General features: G+C 44.4%; 1 protein-coding gene across 3 annotated transcripts in view; it reads right to left on the bottom strand.

Moving 5' to 3' along the window:
• Nucleotides 1-15,669, bottom strand: part of coro1ca (coronin, actin binding protein, 1Ca) — a 58,583-nt gene that overhangs the window by 28,292 nt on the left and 14,622 nt on the right. The window contains exons 2-3 of one of the 3 annotated variants that reach the window (XM_024438624.2): nt 4,644-4,714; nt 4,237-4,436 (exon numbers count right to left, since the gene is read on the bottom strand). In XM_024438624.2, the coding sequence (XP_024294392.1) occupies nt 4,237-4,434 (198 nt within the window). In that variant the 5' untranslated portion in view covers nt 4,435-4,436; nt 4,644-4,714. The remainder of the gene's footprint in view (nt 1-4,236; nt 4,437-4,643; nt 4,715-15,669) is intronic. The other 2 variants (XM_024438625.2, XM_024438623.2) reach the window with 2 other exon arrangements.

Genomic DNA, 15,669 nt, shown 5'->3' with positions numbered 1-15,669 from the left:
CCGCCAGACTAGCATCACCACCCTGGATGGTTCCAACTTAGAATATGTGGACAATATAAATACCTAGGTGTCTGGCTAGACTGTAAACTCTCCTTCCAGACTCATATTAAACATCTCCAATCCAAAATTAAATCTAGAATCGACTTCCTATTTCACAACAAAGCCTCCTTCACCAATGCTGCCAAACACCCTCGCAAAACTGACTACCCTAATGATCCTTGACTTCGGCAATGTCATTTACAAAATTGCTTCCAATACTCTACTCAGCAAAATGGATGCAGTCTATCACAATGCCATCCGTTTTGTTACCAAAGCCCCTTATACCACTCACCACTGCGACCTGTATGCTCCAGTCGGCTGGCCCTCGTTACATATTCGTCGCCAGACCCACTGGCTCCTGGTCATCTAAAAGTCTATGCTAGGTAAAGCTCCGCCTGATCTCAGTTCACTGGTCACGATAACACCCACCCGTAGCACACGTTCCAGCACGTATATCTCACTGGTCATCCCCAAAGCAAACACCTCATTTGGCCGCCTTTCCTTCCAGTTCTGTGCTGCCAGTGACTGGAACGAATTGCAAAAATCGCTGAAGTTGGAGACTTTTATTTCCCTCACCAACTTTAAACAGCAACTATCTGAGCAGCTAACCGATCACTGCAGCTGTACATAGTCCATCTGTAAATAGCCCACCCAATCTACCTACCTCATCCCCATACTGTTTTATTTACTTTTCTGCTCTTTTGCACACCAGTATCTCTACTTGCACATCTGCTCATTTATCACTCCAGTGTTATTCTGCTAAATTGTAAATATTCGCTCCTATGGCCTCTCCCCTTATGCCTTTTGCACACACTGTATATAGACTTTTTCTCTACTGTGTCATTGCAAATGAGAACATGTTCTCAACTAGCCTACATGGTTAAATAAAAGATTAAATACAAGTCATAACTTCAAAAACTAGGCCTACATGAGTTGATGCCTTCACACAGCACACGTGAGGCATCCAAAGCAAAAAATCCACTCAGTTTATTTTAGGGAAAGTGATTCACAGAAGTAAACCTTCAATTGTGAACATACTAGCAATATGCTTGCTAGTCTGCAAAAAGAAACCTAGCATTGGGGCTAGCCAGTCAATGTCTCGTTTGGAACGTTACACCATTTTTTTCATACATCATAACCTAATGTAGCCAATTAATAGCTGAATATATAGAGAGAAAGCATGCCAACCTGCATGACCCCAGGAGTGGGTGTTCAGTCAACTGTTTACAACCAAACACTGTCCAAATGCTGTTAATCTCCAAGCTGAGGGTAGAGCAAAGTGGTCTGAGCGCTTTAAGGCCCTTATATGGAGCGGAGCAGCACAGAGGTCCTGTCCCCAGAGGCCTTTGGTTTAGTTTGTGTTGTACACAATGCTATAATAATCGAGATAGCCTGCCAGCCTATAGTGAGGGTTGGGAAATCTTACTCAGGGAGAGCAGACACAATCATCCCAGTTGCTCAGACACTAACAGTGTTTGTCCTCCCTGTAGTGAAATCTGAAATGCAAATGTATGTTTATTTACTGTATGCAAAACAGACATTTTAACTGGAAAACAACCTTGCTGTTAAAAGGGGCAAAGCTGAAGAAAAAAAGGCTTGCCTGGCTGGCCTTTGCCATCCATCAGGAACAGCCTAGCTTCCAAAGGCATTGTAACACTACCCACCCTATCCTCCTAGGTCCCATGTCCTGCTTTGTATCAAATATCTGAAGCCGGTTTGGATGCTTTCCTCTAAAAATACCCTTTAATACCCAAAAAGGGATACTTTGGGACTTTGGCCATGAAGCTCTTTTTCTACTTCCCACTAATCAGATGAACTCGTGGATACCATGTGTGTGTCTCAGTAACTTCCTTCAAACTGCATGCAAACTACACAACAACTTTTGTGGCCACCTGCTCATCAAACATCTCATTCCAAAATCATGGGCATTAATATGGAGTTGTTCTCCAGTTTGTTGCTATAACAGCCTCCACTCTTCTGGGAAGGCTTTCCACTAGAAGTTAGAATATTGCTGCAGCCACCAGAGCATTAGAGGTCAAAGACTGATGTTGGGGGATTAGGCCTGGCTCACAGTCGGCGTTCCAATTCATCCCAAAGGAGTCCGATGGAGTTGAGGTCAGGGCTCTGTGCAGACCAGTCAAGTTATTCCACAACGATCGACAAACCATTTCTGCATGGACCTCACTTTGTGCACAGGGGCATTGTCATGATGAAACAGGAAAGGGCCTTCCGCAAACTTTTGCCACAAAGCTGGAAGCACAGAATCATCTAGAATGTCATTGTATGCTGTAGCACTAAGATGTCCCTTCACTAGAACTAAGGGGCCTAGCACGAAACATGAATAACAGCCCCAGACCATTTTTTCCTCCTCTACCAAACTTTACAGTTGGCACTATGCATTGGGGCAGGTAGCGTTCTCCTGGCATCTGCCAAACCCAGATTCGTCCTTCAGACTGTCAGATGGTGCTTCAGCACTCCAGAGAAGGCATTTCCACTGCTCCAGAGTCCAACAGCGGCAAGCTTTACAGTTGTCACTTAGCATTGCACATGGTGAGCTTAAGCTTGTGTGCGGCTCCTCGGACATGGAAACCCATTTCATGAAGCTCCCGACAAACAGTTCTTGTGCCGACGCTGCGTCCAGAGTCAGTTTGGAAATCAGTAGTGAGTGTTGCAACAGAGGACAGACAATTTATACGTGCTGCAGCACTCAGCTGTTCCATTCTGTGAGCTTGCCTACCACTTGTTGCTCCTCAATGTTGTCACTTCACAATAACAGCACTTACAGTTGACCGGGGAAGCTCTATCTGGGCAGAAATTTGACAAACTGACTTCTTGGAAAGGTGGCATTCTATGACGATGCCATGTCACTGGGATCTTCAGAAGTAAGGCCATTCTAGTGCCAATGTTCGTCTATGGAGATTGCATGGGTGTCTGCTCAACTTTATGCACTTGTCAGCAATGGGTGTGGCTGAAATAGCCGAATCCACTCATTTGAAGGGGTGTCCACAACCCAGTGGCTAACTAGCGCCAGCCCAGTGGCTAACTAGCGAAACTAAAGCCATTACCATAAATTCCAGTCAATGCGCCAACACTAGTTAGCGATGGCTCGCGATACTACCTCTAACTTTCATACTGAATGCAGATACATAAAAATAGTATCCACATGTTCATCGGACTAAGTAGACAAATGGCTTCCCTAGCAAAATCCCATAGTATCCCTTCAAGTAATATTATCCTCCTACATCATCGCCACGGTGAGTACACCATCACCCGGCCACTGAGGATATAGTAAAGAGCCAACAGGCACAAATAACAAAAAGGTGGATTTTAGCTGCTACAGTATTCTATGGTACTGTGTTGTCCCTCACTAAAAGATGATAAATGACAATAATGAACTGTAAATCTGACAGCTGGTTAATTTAAGGTCATTAAAACAACTGCCGCTGAGCTGACGGGGCTTTTGCTTTCTTTCTGTTCAAAATATAGGAGAGGTGAACACAGACTTGAGTTACTAACAAACCATTTAATTGATACAAAGATGGCACTTATTAAGATCTTCAGAATAGTGAATCTGGGCCAGTCAGACTGCAGTCTCTCTCTCCACTGACCACCACCAGTATGTACTGCTGCCTGCAATGCTGAGCAACCCAGAATCCATCCAATCTCACACAGCAAAAAAATCCCCATCTGTCCACAACCTGAAACACGTCTATGTGATGCTGCTACTGATAGCAACAGCATTTTGTGTTTCTCCTCATGAATGACTAAGGGAAATATGTAGGCTCACGAACACACACACATAAATATATAACTGCAGGGTTGGGATTTGTAGGTGGCCAATGTGTGATTTCCCCTGGATGTGTGTGGGTCTGAGCAGTAAATTTCGCTGTGTGTGACGTGCCTGGTTGTTCCCTGCAAACAGGGCGTGTTGAAACTGATTCTGGGAAGGAGGGGGGCTGGCCCAGGCCAAAGCCACGCAGACACACACACACTCCGTCATGTCCCCAGGGGGAGGTGTGTGTGGGAAGTTTGTGTCAAAGCCACAGATATAAGGACAGGTCAAACTAAGCCAAAATCTGCTCAGGCAGCAATAGCACATTTGAATGTATAAACCTCTGTTGCTTGACATTAGTTTCCTTGTGAAATCCACTGACCGATCCATGCAATGCAGTTGTTATAGTCAATAATCTGACTCACCTTGTTAAGAGGGAGGACCAGAAAGGCCCCGCCCCCGCTGGCCTCTATGATGATGGCGACAAACTTGGGGTTGACGGCGCAGAACGAGCTGTCCCATGTGACCCGTGACACTCTGATGTCATCGTAGCACTGGTCATTCTTCAATGCCTGGCCAAAGACATGACGGAATTTGCTCGCTCGCACAACTCGCCTGAACATATCTGGATAGTGGATGGGGGGAGGGGAGAAAAGTTGGGGTTTAAGTTTGGAAACAGTCACTCACAATCAAAGGGAAAAGACAAAACCATGCAGTCAGGGATTTTAGGCCTGTAACATCTCAAATGACAATTCTTTAAAGAAACAAAGAAAAAAAACAGCATTTCACAAGGTGCTACATGGCTGAGAAGTAGAAAGGCTGCAGCTCTCACATGTATACGTGTTTACTGCTTGTGAGACATGGGTGCCTTGAACGTCCTGTCCCCTAGCTGTGGCTGCTTCTCTGGAAGACAGATTGATTGCATGTGTGACTGAGCCCTTTACACATTCCCCTCCCAGATGTGAGGCTCAGCCTCAGTCAGGCTAAGCATTCATCCCAAATGGCACCCTATTCCCTATGGGTCCTGGTAAGAAGTAGTGCACTATATAGGGAATAGGGCGCCATTTGGGACATCACTACGGTAAGGTTCTACAGCAGCATAGTACAGCCAGAGAGAGGAGCCACATGACAGATCAGACTAACCCTCCTTCCCCATCCCTCTGACACACAACCAGGCTGACATTCAGCAGACATGTGCCAGCATGGGCGCCAATTATCTAGAGTTGAGCAATGAGCATAGCTCAGCCGTATCATTCCTTTGTTCCACCACCAGAATTAGGCCTACACTTGCTATTGTGTACTTCCTCATACACAGGCAACGAGGAACTAAATAATAACAGAGTAGGCAGAAATTAAGCCGAGAGAGCAAGACAGAAAGAGATGATAGCAAAGCTGGGCAACCAAAGCCTCCCTGAGTGAATTCCTGGATTGGAAAATAATGTTAGCGTAGGCTTTGCCATGAAGGTTAAAGTGTAATCACAGTCTATTAAAACCAAGAGATAAAATGCTTGGCAGGGAGAAATGGTAATCCTCAAATAACCTCAGATATCTAGACATATACATGGATATTTATTTAAGCCCCACCCTAGCACATGAACATGTTTGAAATAACATGTCACACAAGGCTCACACCTCATCACATTTCATTTGTTTTTCTTTCATCTTGCATTATGCCAACTATCAAACAACTTAGAAATACAAGAACCATCTTTCATCCATTGAATAGCCCACCTACTTAAGTGCCATTTCCCAACTAAAATAATACATGTCCAATTCAAATATAAAACAGTCAGGGACTTGGTAGGTTGTTCAGTTGAAATTCTCACCCAGGAATAAAATCTGTTAATTAACAGATGAGGGCGCTTTGGACAACATGTATTTTTAACAGCTACAAGTGAAGTCACATCTGAGAGGACAAGTAGTAACCTAGTTTTCAAAAGATATCCTCCTGCTAAGGGCAATTCCTTGGTAACAGAATTACGCAGTCTCACCTCTTTAAAATATATGCCAAACAATAATTTCAAAGTTAAAACCATACAACTCTTGTAAATTAGTTTGTCAAATGTGGTGGAAATGAAAAGTAATCCTTCGGCATAGAGTTGTATGGTTGGTTAAACTTTGGTTTCTCAATCGTTTTTGGTTTGGTATACATTTTAAAGTGAACAATCCGAGTCTCAGGTGCATTTCCGTTACCATGGAATTGTTAATAACTAATCACAAAACTGGGCCACGGTCTTAGTTTATTAACTAAGCCTATAGTACCCCTTGCAACAGAAAAGTGAATGCTGCCATCATTATGTCATTGAATACAAAGACAAAACAACCACATTGTGTGCAGACAGGTGTGAAACTGTCGTGTGGGCTCGAATTAATGTTTTTGCGCGATATTCCAAATGCCTGTATCGCAGAATCAAGGATATTGTTATTTTTTATGAGTGTTTACGACCGCTTGTTCTCATGTCTTTTAAGTCTGTGCACCTTCCCATTCACACCAGAGATCTGTATATGACGATATGCTCATGTCTCCGCCCAAACAATGGGAGTCGTTGTCCCAAACGCGGGAAGGCAGGCGACAAGTTTAGGTTCAAAATAAGCAACAAGCGCATAGAAATGCATTAAACTTCACACGTGATCCCTCATTCGCCTCTGTCTCCCAAGCCCCTCCCCCTCACAACAACAAAGATGAGGGATCACGTGTTCTGCTCTGACAAACGGTTTCAACACGCTCTTTGCATTTGAGGTTTGGTTAAACAGAAATCTGTCATATGGACACTGAAACACATGGAGATATTATTTTACTGTAATAGAGAAGTTAACATTTAGAACCATATCCTGTTTATATTTAAACTCAAAATTTGAGCAGACTAAAAGAGATGTACCAATGAACATTCATTCTGGAAAATGAAATGCTCAATGTGACGTGCGCATTACGGTACCACATATCGCTAGCAGCATTTTAGTAAAATAAAGATGTAAGTAAAGAAGTAAGCATTTCACTATATGAATACCTGTTGTATTCGGCGCATGTGACTAATAAACTTTGATTTGATCTGACCTTCAGATCTGTGTAGTCTAGCCATGATGATCCACTGATATGATGCACGACCACCGAGCAGAACAAGGCTATCTACTATTCACATCCTAAATCACTGACGAAGCAGGGCATGTGGTGTTGCCGGTGTGTCAGATGCAAAGCGAAAGGATTTACTCAGGCCAAAATCTGCCCATGTGAGATTCTCCCATTTTTGTATGGAGTTCTAGAAGTGTGTTGCATTACATGAGGCTTAGTTGATCAACTTACTGATACAAGTTGATGCATGTGGCTTTCTGGACACTTTCCAAAAAAACAATTTAGGTCTATCTGTTTACATGCATATCTGCCCTCTCATTGGCTAGAGGGCAGATACGCATGTTCTCGCATTCATTCAATCATTGAGGACATGTATTTCCATTGTTAGAGTGGTCACTCTTATCTTGTCAATATAGTAGATCATCTTTGGTGTCAGTCAGGCAGGAAGTCCTTCCTGTGGAGGGGTATGGCACAGGCAGATAATATGCAACACCACTTCCACTGTTAACCCTTGTGGAATACAAGCTCAGATCCTCCCATCACCACCCTCCTCACCATGCTACAGGCAGTCGGGCACACAGCCCATGTATCCTCCCATGCTGGAGCTTAAGGAGGGAAGGACCTTGGCAGTAAAAGTTAAATGGGTAGGCTATACAGTCAATGAATCGTTCTGCTATGCATTTGTCCTTAATTGTTACATCGATGTTAACAAGGGGAATTATCCACACTGTTGGAGCTAGAATCACAAGCATTTCGCTACACCCGCAATAACATCTGCTAAACACGTGTGTGACAAATACAATTTGATGCCGACCCTCACCTTCTAACCTATGATCTTCATACTCCAATCTGCTTGTTTCTCAAACCAACACAAACAGAAGAAAACGGGAAATTGTTCTTCCTCAGTGTGAGGGCTGATTCGTCAAAAATACTCAACAAGGATGACTTTGTTTTAGGAAATGAAAGCCCCCAAGACCCAGTCTGCCCACCCTCCCACTGGGGATCTACCACAGTGCTTCTCTGTAATGGCAGGCAGCTCTGTAGTCACTTACAAATCAACCACCATTTCCTCTGGGAGGCCACATGCCTTGTCCACCGGGTCCAAACCAACCCAAACAGACACCTTCTCCTGTTGACCTCTTCATTACCTCTGTTGTCATGCTTCAGGCTCAGCCAAGGCCACCCTTCTATGGAACAGTGGGTTAACAGAAAACTAACCCCCATTAGAAAATATGTTCTGAGAGACTGAGCTAAGACATACATGCGATAAGAAAAAAAAAAAGTTGATCCTTTTTGATTAACATGAGGCTTACTCAGATTTTTCCACACAAAGCTCTGAAAATGTGTCATAACAGCTGTATGGGCCAATATGGCCACCTAACAACACTTAAAGCCACACAGGGTGTCTTCCATGGTCCTCTATGGCTTTTCCGCACAACATCATTGTGTGCTGCTGGTTCATAAACTGATGTAGATGGAGAGAGAAAAACCCACGTCATTTTAACAATCTAGCGTATTGTCCTGCAAAAAGTATAAACCCACTACAGTGAGTGACACAGGACAGATTAGGCCTTCAACCAGCTGGGAGCTGTGGGGAATTGCCATGGCATTTGGACATTTGTAAATAGAAACATTGCATAAAATGGCCTTAATCATTTGATGTTTTGGCATGTCAGCCTGTGCAGTTTGAGCCCTCTTGGTCTAGATCAGTTTGTGTGGTCTGAAGGTTGGCTAATGCCAATCAGCTTTAGGGGCACAGTGCGCAGTGTTTCGCACCATCATGTCGACCTAAACCGTACTGTGCTAGCACAGTAGGCCTACTGCTCGTTTCACCTCAGCTGTGTGAAAAGGGCTAAATGTGACCCCAGTCTTGTATGTCCTCATTATGCCAAGGCTGAGGGAACAGAGTGGAAACAGCTGGCTTTAGAGCAGCCCAGTACAGAACATTGCTATAACCTGTACGAGTTTCCATCAAGCTGCCTGAACCTGCATATTCCATACTGAGAGCACGTGCCAACTCCAGTTATAAGACTCTTAAAAAGGCATGATACTGGAAGACATGTAGAAATGCCAGACATTTTAGTTCTCTATGGTGCAAAGATGCATAAAACAGCTTACGTCAGGAACAAAGTCATGGTGCCCATGTTAAATGGGAAGGAACTGGTGTATGTGTGTGTATTTAGACACTGGCTATCAGACAGTCCTCAAGTGGATGACAAGCTAATTGAGGACCACTCCAAATGTTCAATTAAAGCCAGTCTCTCCCTACTGGGTGTCTGATGGCACCATATGGTCTCTTATCTGGAGGGAGCCAACTCTACAGAATGGGGGAGGCAATCATTGACTTGTGGTCTATTGTGAACAGCAGAACTCACCAGGGTCCTAGCTCAGTCAGAACAGTGGAGCCTGATTGGTCCCCTGAGTGTGTGCAGGCCCATGGCTAATTATCACAGAAAGCCAATCAGTCTCATTAGTGCATAGATGCTGAGGGGGGGGTACATGTGATACCTGTTCCATTTCGGCTGACGTACGGTTTAATAAATAACAAGGTCAACAGGGTTCCCCTCTGTCCGAGTGATCCATCTGCAGCAAACAGAAAACTTCCCAGGTCTACTACACATCATACACAGATGGTGGAGTAGAATGAAACTATGCATGGATAATGAGCCGTTTGTTCCTGTAGTGACAGGACCTTTGCCAGCAGAGCAGCCCCAGCCAGACACTCATGGCTTGGCCTGCTCATCACAGGCCCTGCCTGTATGGCTGTCCCACCCATTAGACCCTGGGCTTCCCTCCGAGTCAGACAAATATCCTGCTGCTTCAGTTTGGTCACCACTCGTGTCTGCCTGACCAGAATGCATAATGAGCATTCTCCATCCCTGGCGGGGAGCAATGCATGTTGGGACATCCTGCTACGTGCTACGGTCCTGCATCAGAGGTCAACGCAGGGTCACGGCTGCAGATCCTGGCAAATATGCTGCGAGTTAGGTGAGGCTGGGACATCTGACAGACAGCTGGACAGAGAGATGGTGGAAAAGCTCTGTGTTCCCAAATGCACCAGTGGTCTGCTGTAGCCTAATCCATGAGTCACCCATGCCTGAAGTTGAGACTGGATCGCAGTAAGATCTCTAGGCCATGTTTGCAAACACAGATGCTGCTTAGCAACATCAGTAAAATACCAGCCACGGAATGTTTAAAAACGTCAAGCATTTATGAGAGGTGTTTGTCATGACCACAGGACAGTTAATTAGGCCTCATGTCCATGAGCAGTATTTGAAGACAAGCTGCTCACAGATCAATTGAACCAGTAGAGTGGAATGCCCAATTTCATGCCATGAATCACACACAGATATCACATTTCTATAAACAATAAAAGGGAATATGCCATTATCCAAAAAGTTTCCACACATACAAGAAAATAAACATTGAAGGGGCGATATCAGGCTACTGCTCGGAGGACAGAGCAGGACTGGCAGTACAGTAGTGTGACATAGTGTAGCAGTCACTGTACCGTAGCTCTACAAGGACTAATATGAAGAGATTAGTGGTGTGAAAAATGGCTCATAATGTGTGCTAAATGTGACTGAAGAATTTGTAAGCATTACAGCGTCAGAGAGGGGCCATGCAGTGTTCAGAACTAAGCCAGTCTTTAGCTGCCAATCAAGAAGCAAAGCTCTGTGAGAACTTCTGAGAACAGAAAAGATGTTAGGCTAGGCCAAATTAGGATACTCTGGCAAGTGTAAGAAGATCATGCAGTTCTGCTTGCTGAATCTGGTCCATACAACTTTAAACGTTTTTAAATGTTCAGCTAGTGCATAGAAAACCCACATACGAAACATACTGTATGATTCAAAGGCAATGAATATGAAAAAGTTGACTGGAAGACAGGTGGGGTTTGACAACTTTGGTATACAACAGTGATAGCTGGGGTCAGTTGGTGAGGGAGTTCTGTAAGAGCTCGGTCAGAGAGTCTTGCATGGCGGCGCACTGTAGCCTGGCTTTCCTATCCTCTACTTAAGCAATAATACGCAATGTTAAGCACTTGCTGGTCATTAGTTCTATTCGTATTGACTGCAATGTAAAGCAAAACCACTACCCAAGCACTGGTTGACAGTTCTAGAACAATGCAGGTTGCTGTGGCAAAGCATGAGAGCTACTTATAAAAAAAATGTAAACATCACGAGCTACAACATTTTTTTGATATACTTCCACCCGGTGTGCCTACTTTGCAGTTAACATTTAATTGAGAATTTTGGGTAGCGAATCTCTGTCAACCCACAAGACTTATCACATCAACTGGCTAGACACAGAGTGATAGACCAACACGTGCACCACACAGACAGACGGGGACAAAATTGTGGGAGCTTACTTGCGAGATGACAATTTGCAGTGGAACACGTGGAAATTGCATGTACTTTCAGAATTGTTTGGCAAGCGACTTGCGATCAATCTGCTACTGAGGCTCTTCCCACCTTGCTAACTAGCCAACTACACAGCTAACTCAATCACTTCAGACTGAAGTTGAAAAGACTGCATACTAGCTGTATTTCGTTTCACATGTTTTCTATTGATATTTCTTTGTGTGTGTATCCATAAAAATGATGCCCATCCATGATTTCGACTGACTGAGAAAAGCTGGCCGTCTGTCTCGTCCCGAATCCTGGCACTATGGAGATCGAATTTCAATATTGCAAATGTTGAAGATAATGTCGACATGCTTTTTACAATGGAGATCAAGTTTAAATTCCATGGCTGGACAGATGAGTGTAGATCGTTTCAGTGTTGTGTTCAAGACCACCTAAAGTGAGACAGATTCAAGACCAAGATTGTAATTGTGTCAAATACAACCATAATAAAAGTAAAAAATGTCCATTATTTCTGTGTTCATATTTCAGAAGAACATATGGATTATTTAGACCAGGGGTTCATAAACTTTTACAGCCTGAGACCCAAATAAGAAAGTGCTTTCCTGGGACCCAAGCTCATGAAAACATGCCCCTTTTTGTATTTATTATGGATCCCAGCAGCTACTCTTACTGGGGTCCGGCAGTTACACAATTATTATTATTTTTTATACATTCAGATTTCACAACACACTGACCTCAGGCCCCTACTCCACCACATAGCTACAATACAAAATCCGTGTACGTGTGACCTCAGAGCATGCGCAGACCAGCCGGCTGGAGTGTTTACAGACATATTTAATCTCTCCCTAACCCAGTCTACAGTCACCACATTCTTCAAGATGTAAGAACGCTGGTCATTGACAATAGCTCAGCATTCAAAACCATAGTACCCTCCAAACGCATCATTAAGCTCGAGGCCCTGGGTCTTAACACAGTCCTGTGCAACACCGTCCTAGACTTCCTGACAGGCCGCGCTCAGGCTGTGAAGGTAGGAAACACCACTTTGCTGATCCTCAACACTGGGGCCCCACAAGGATGCATGCTCAGCCCCCTCCTGTACTCCCATTTCACCCATAACTGCGTGGCCACGCACGCCTCCAACTCAATCATCAAGTTTGCAGTCGACACAACAGTAGTGGGCTTGATTACCAACAACGAAAAAACATCCTATAGGGAGGTGGTGAGGGCTCTGGAAGTATGGTGCCAGGAAAATAACCTCTCATCCAACGTCAACAAAACACAGTAGACTTAAGGAAACGGCAGAGGGAGCATCCCCCTATCCACAGGACTGTAGTGGAGAAGATAGAACGCTTCCAAATCCTCAATGTACACATCAATGACAAACTGAAACGGTCGACCCACACAGACAGTGTGGTGAAGGCACAACAGCACCTCTTCAACCTCAGGAGGCTGAAGAAATTTGGCTCGTCACCTAAAACCCTGACAAACTTTTACAGATGCACAATTGAGAGCATCCTGTCGGTCTGCATCACCGCCTGGTACGGCAACTGCACCGCCCACAATCGCAGGGCTCTGCAGAGGGTGGTGCTGTCTGCACAACACATCACCGGGGGCAAACTACCTGCCCTCTAGGAGACCTACACCACCCAATGTCACAGGAAGATCAAAAAGATCAAGGACAACAACCACCCGAGCCACTGCCTGTTCACCCTGCTATCATCCAGAAGGCGAGGTCAGTATATGTGCCTCAAAGCTGGGACAGATACTGAAAAACAACTTCTCTCTCAAGGCAATCAGACTATTAAATAGCCATCACTAGCACATTAGAGGCTGCTGCCCTATATACATAGACTTGGAATCACTGACCACTTTAATAAAAATGGAACACTAGTAATAATATGGCAATGAGGTAGTTGGGTGTGCTATTTACAGATTAGCTGAGTACAGGTACAGTGATCGGTAAGCTGCTCTGATAGCTGATGCTTAACGTTAGAGGGGAAGATGAGACTCTAGCTTCAGTGATTTTTGCAATTTGTTCCAGTCATTGGCAGCAGAGAACTCGAATGAAAGGCTGCCAAAGGAAGTGTTGGCTTTGGGGATGACCAGTGAAATATACCTGCTGGAGCGCGTGCTACGGGTGGGTGTTATGGTGACCAGTGAACTGAGAAGGCAGGGCCAACGAGAGCATACCGGTCGCAGTGGTGGGTAGTATATGGGGCTATGGTGACAAAACGGATGGCACTGTGATAGCAAACTGGATGAAGTCTAAGTAGAGTGTGGGGGCTATTTTGTAAATGACATCGCCGAAGTCAAGGATCATTAGGGTAGTCAGTTTTACAAGGGTGTTTGGCAGCATTGGTGAAGGAAGCTTTGTTGTGAAATAGGAAGTCGATTCTAGATTTAATTTTGGATTGGAGATGCTTAATGTTAGTCTGGAATGAGAGTTCACAGTCTAACCAGACACCTAGGTATTTGTAGTTGTCCACATATTCTAGGTCAGAACCTTCCAGAGTAGTGATGCTAGTCGGGCGGGAGGGTGCGGGCAGCGATCGGTTGAAGAGCATGCACTTAGTTTTACTAGCATTTAAAAGCAGTTGGAGGCCACGGAAGGAGTTGTATGGCATTGAAGCTCTTTGGGAGGTTTGTTAGCACAGTGAAAAGGGTCAGATGTATACAGAATGGTGTTGTCTGCGTAGAGGTGGATCAGAGAATCACCAGCAGCAAGAGCGACATTGGATATATACACAGAGAAGAGTCGGCCCGAGAGTTGAGCCCTGTGGCACCCCCATAGAGACCGCCAGGGGTCCGGAGAACAGGCCCTTCGATTTGACACACTGAACTCTATCAGAGAAGTAGTTGGTGAACCAGGCGAAGCAGTCATTTGAGAAGCTAAGGCTATCGAGTCTGCCAATAAGAATACGGTGATTGACAGAGCCAAAAGCCTTGGCCAGGTCGATGAAGACGGCTGCATAGTATTGTCTTCTATCAATGGTGGTTATGATATCGCTCAGGACGTGGATCGTGGCTGCGGTGTACCCATGACCAGCTCGGAAACCAGATTGCATAGTGAAGGTACGGAGGGATTCGAAATGGTCGGTGATCTGTTTTAAATAGGTTTATAAAAGTTTGGGTCTAGAGTGTCTCCCCCTTTGAAGAGGGGGATGACCGCGGCAGCTTTCCAATCTTTGGGGATCTCAGATGATACGAAAGAGGTTGAATAGGCTAGTAATAGGGGTTGCAACAATTTTGGCAGATCATTTTTGAAAGAGAGGTTCCAGATTATCTAGTCCAGCTGATTTGTAGTGATTCAGTTATTTCAGAACATCAGCTGTGTAGATTTGGGGGAAGGAGAAGCAGGGGGGGTTAGGCAAGTTGCTGCAGGGGGTGCTGAGATGTTCACCGGGGTAAGAGTAGCCGTGGAAAAATGCTTATAAATTATCGTAGATTTATCAGTGGTGACAGTGTTGCCCATCCTCTGTGCAGTCCGCAGCTGGTAGGAGGTGTTCTTTGGGACTTTAGTGTCCCAAAACTTTTTGAAATTAGTGCTCCAGGAATCAAGTTTGTTTGAAAAAGCTAGCCTTAGCTTTCCTAAATGACTGAGTATATTGGTTCCTGACTTCCCTGAAAATTTGAGCAAACCTGTTGGAATCATGGAAATAGAAGTTAGTATATAAGTGGGCACTTTGAATACAGTGGTGTTTGAGATGACAAATTAAAATGCCAGGGAGGAGTTAGTGACAAGGTAGGAACTAAATTGTTGATACTTGTTTCCTAGGAGACCCTATAAGATTTGGCTACATTGCATGTTCTCTCTTAGCTACTTCATGTATCTAACATTATTGCTTTGCATATTCCTCTTTGATTTAGAAGATACTGTTGCACAAACATGCTGATTGAGGTCGACGCCATCACTGGTATTATCAGGCTGTTAAAACTAGCTACGTTTGCTCAGTACATTTATTAGCTAGCTAGCTATTAGCATTAGTGGCTAACAATTAGCATCTCAAGATGTAGGGCAACTTGCAAAGAAAAGACAAACTAGCTGTTTGCTGATGTAAGAAACAAACTAATAGTGTCATTATTGAACGCTAGTGGATTTATATTAAGAAGCAAAGTGAAAACAGTATTGCTGCATGTGCTGCATTGACCATGCAGACTGAACACAAGTGTCTCGTGGTTGAGTAACATCAAATGCGCGCCTTGAGTGACAGGGGGCATGACCAACCAGATGTGTTGGTCATTACTGAGATGTGGTTAAGGAAGAGTGCTTTGAACACGGATGTTAACCTTTTTCAGCAAGACAGATCTTCCAAACGGTGGGGAAGTGGCAATCTTTACCAAGGATCACCTTCAGTGCTCGGTTGTCTCCACCAAGTCTGACCCTAAACAATTTGATTTTCTGGTTTTAAGCATTAAACTTT

This window comes from Oncorhynchus tshawytscha, linkage group LG12 (genome assembly GCF_018296145.1).
Source record: "Oncorhynchus tshawytscha isolate Ot180627B linkage group LG12, Otsh_v2.0, whole genome shotgun sequence".
In the NCBI taxonomy this organism is placed as follows: Eukaryota; Metazoa; Chordata; class Actinopteri; order Salmoniformes; family Salmonidae; genus Oncorhynchus; species Oncorhynchus tshawytscha.
This window is presented reverse-complemented; position numbering and strand designations above follow the sequence as displayed.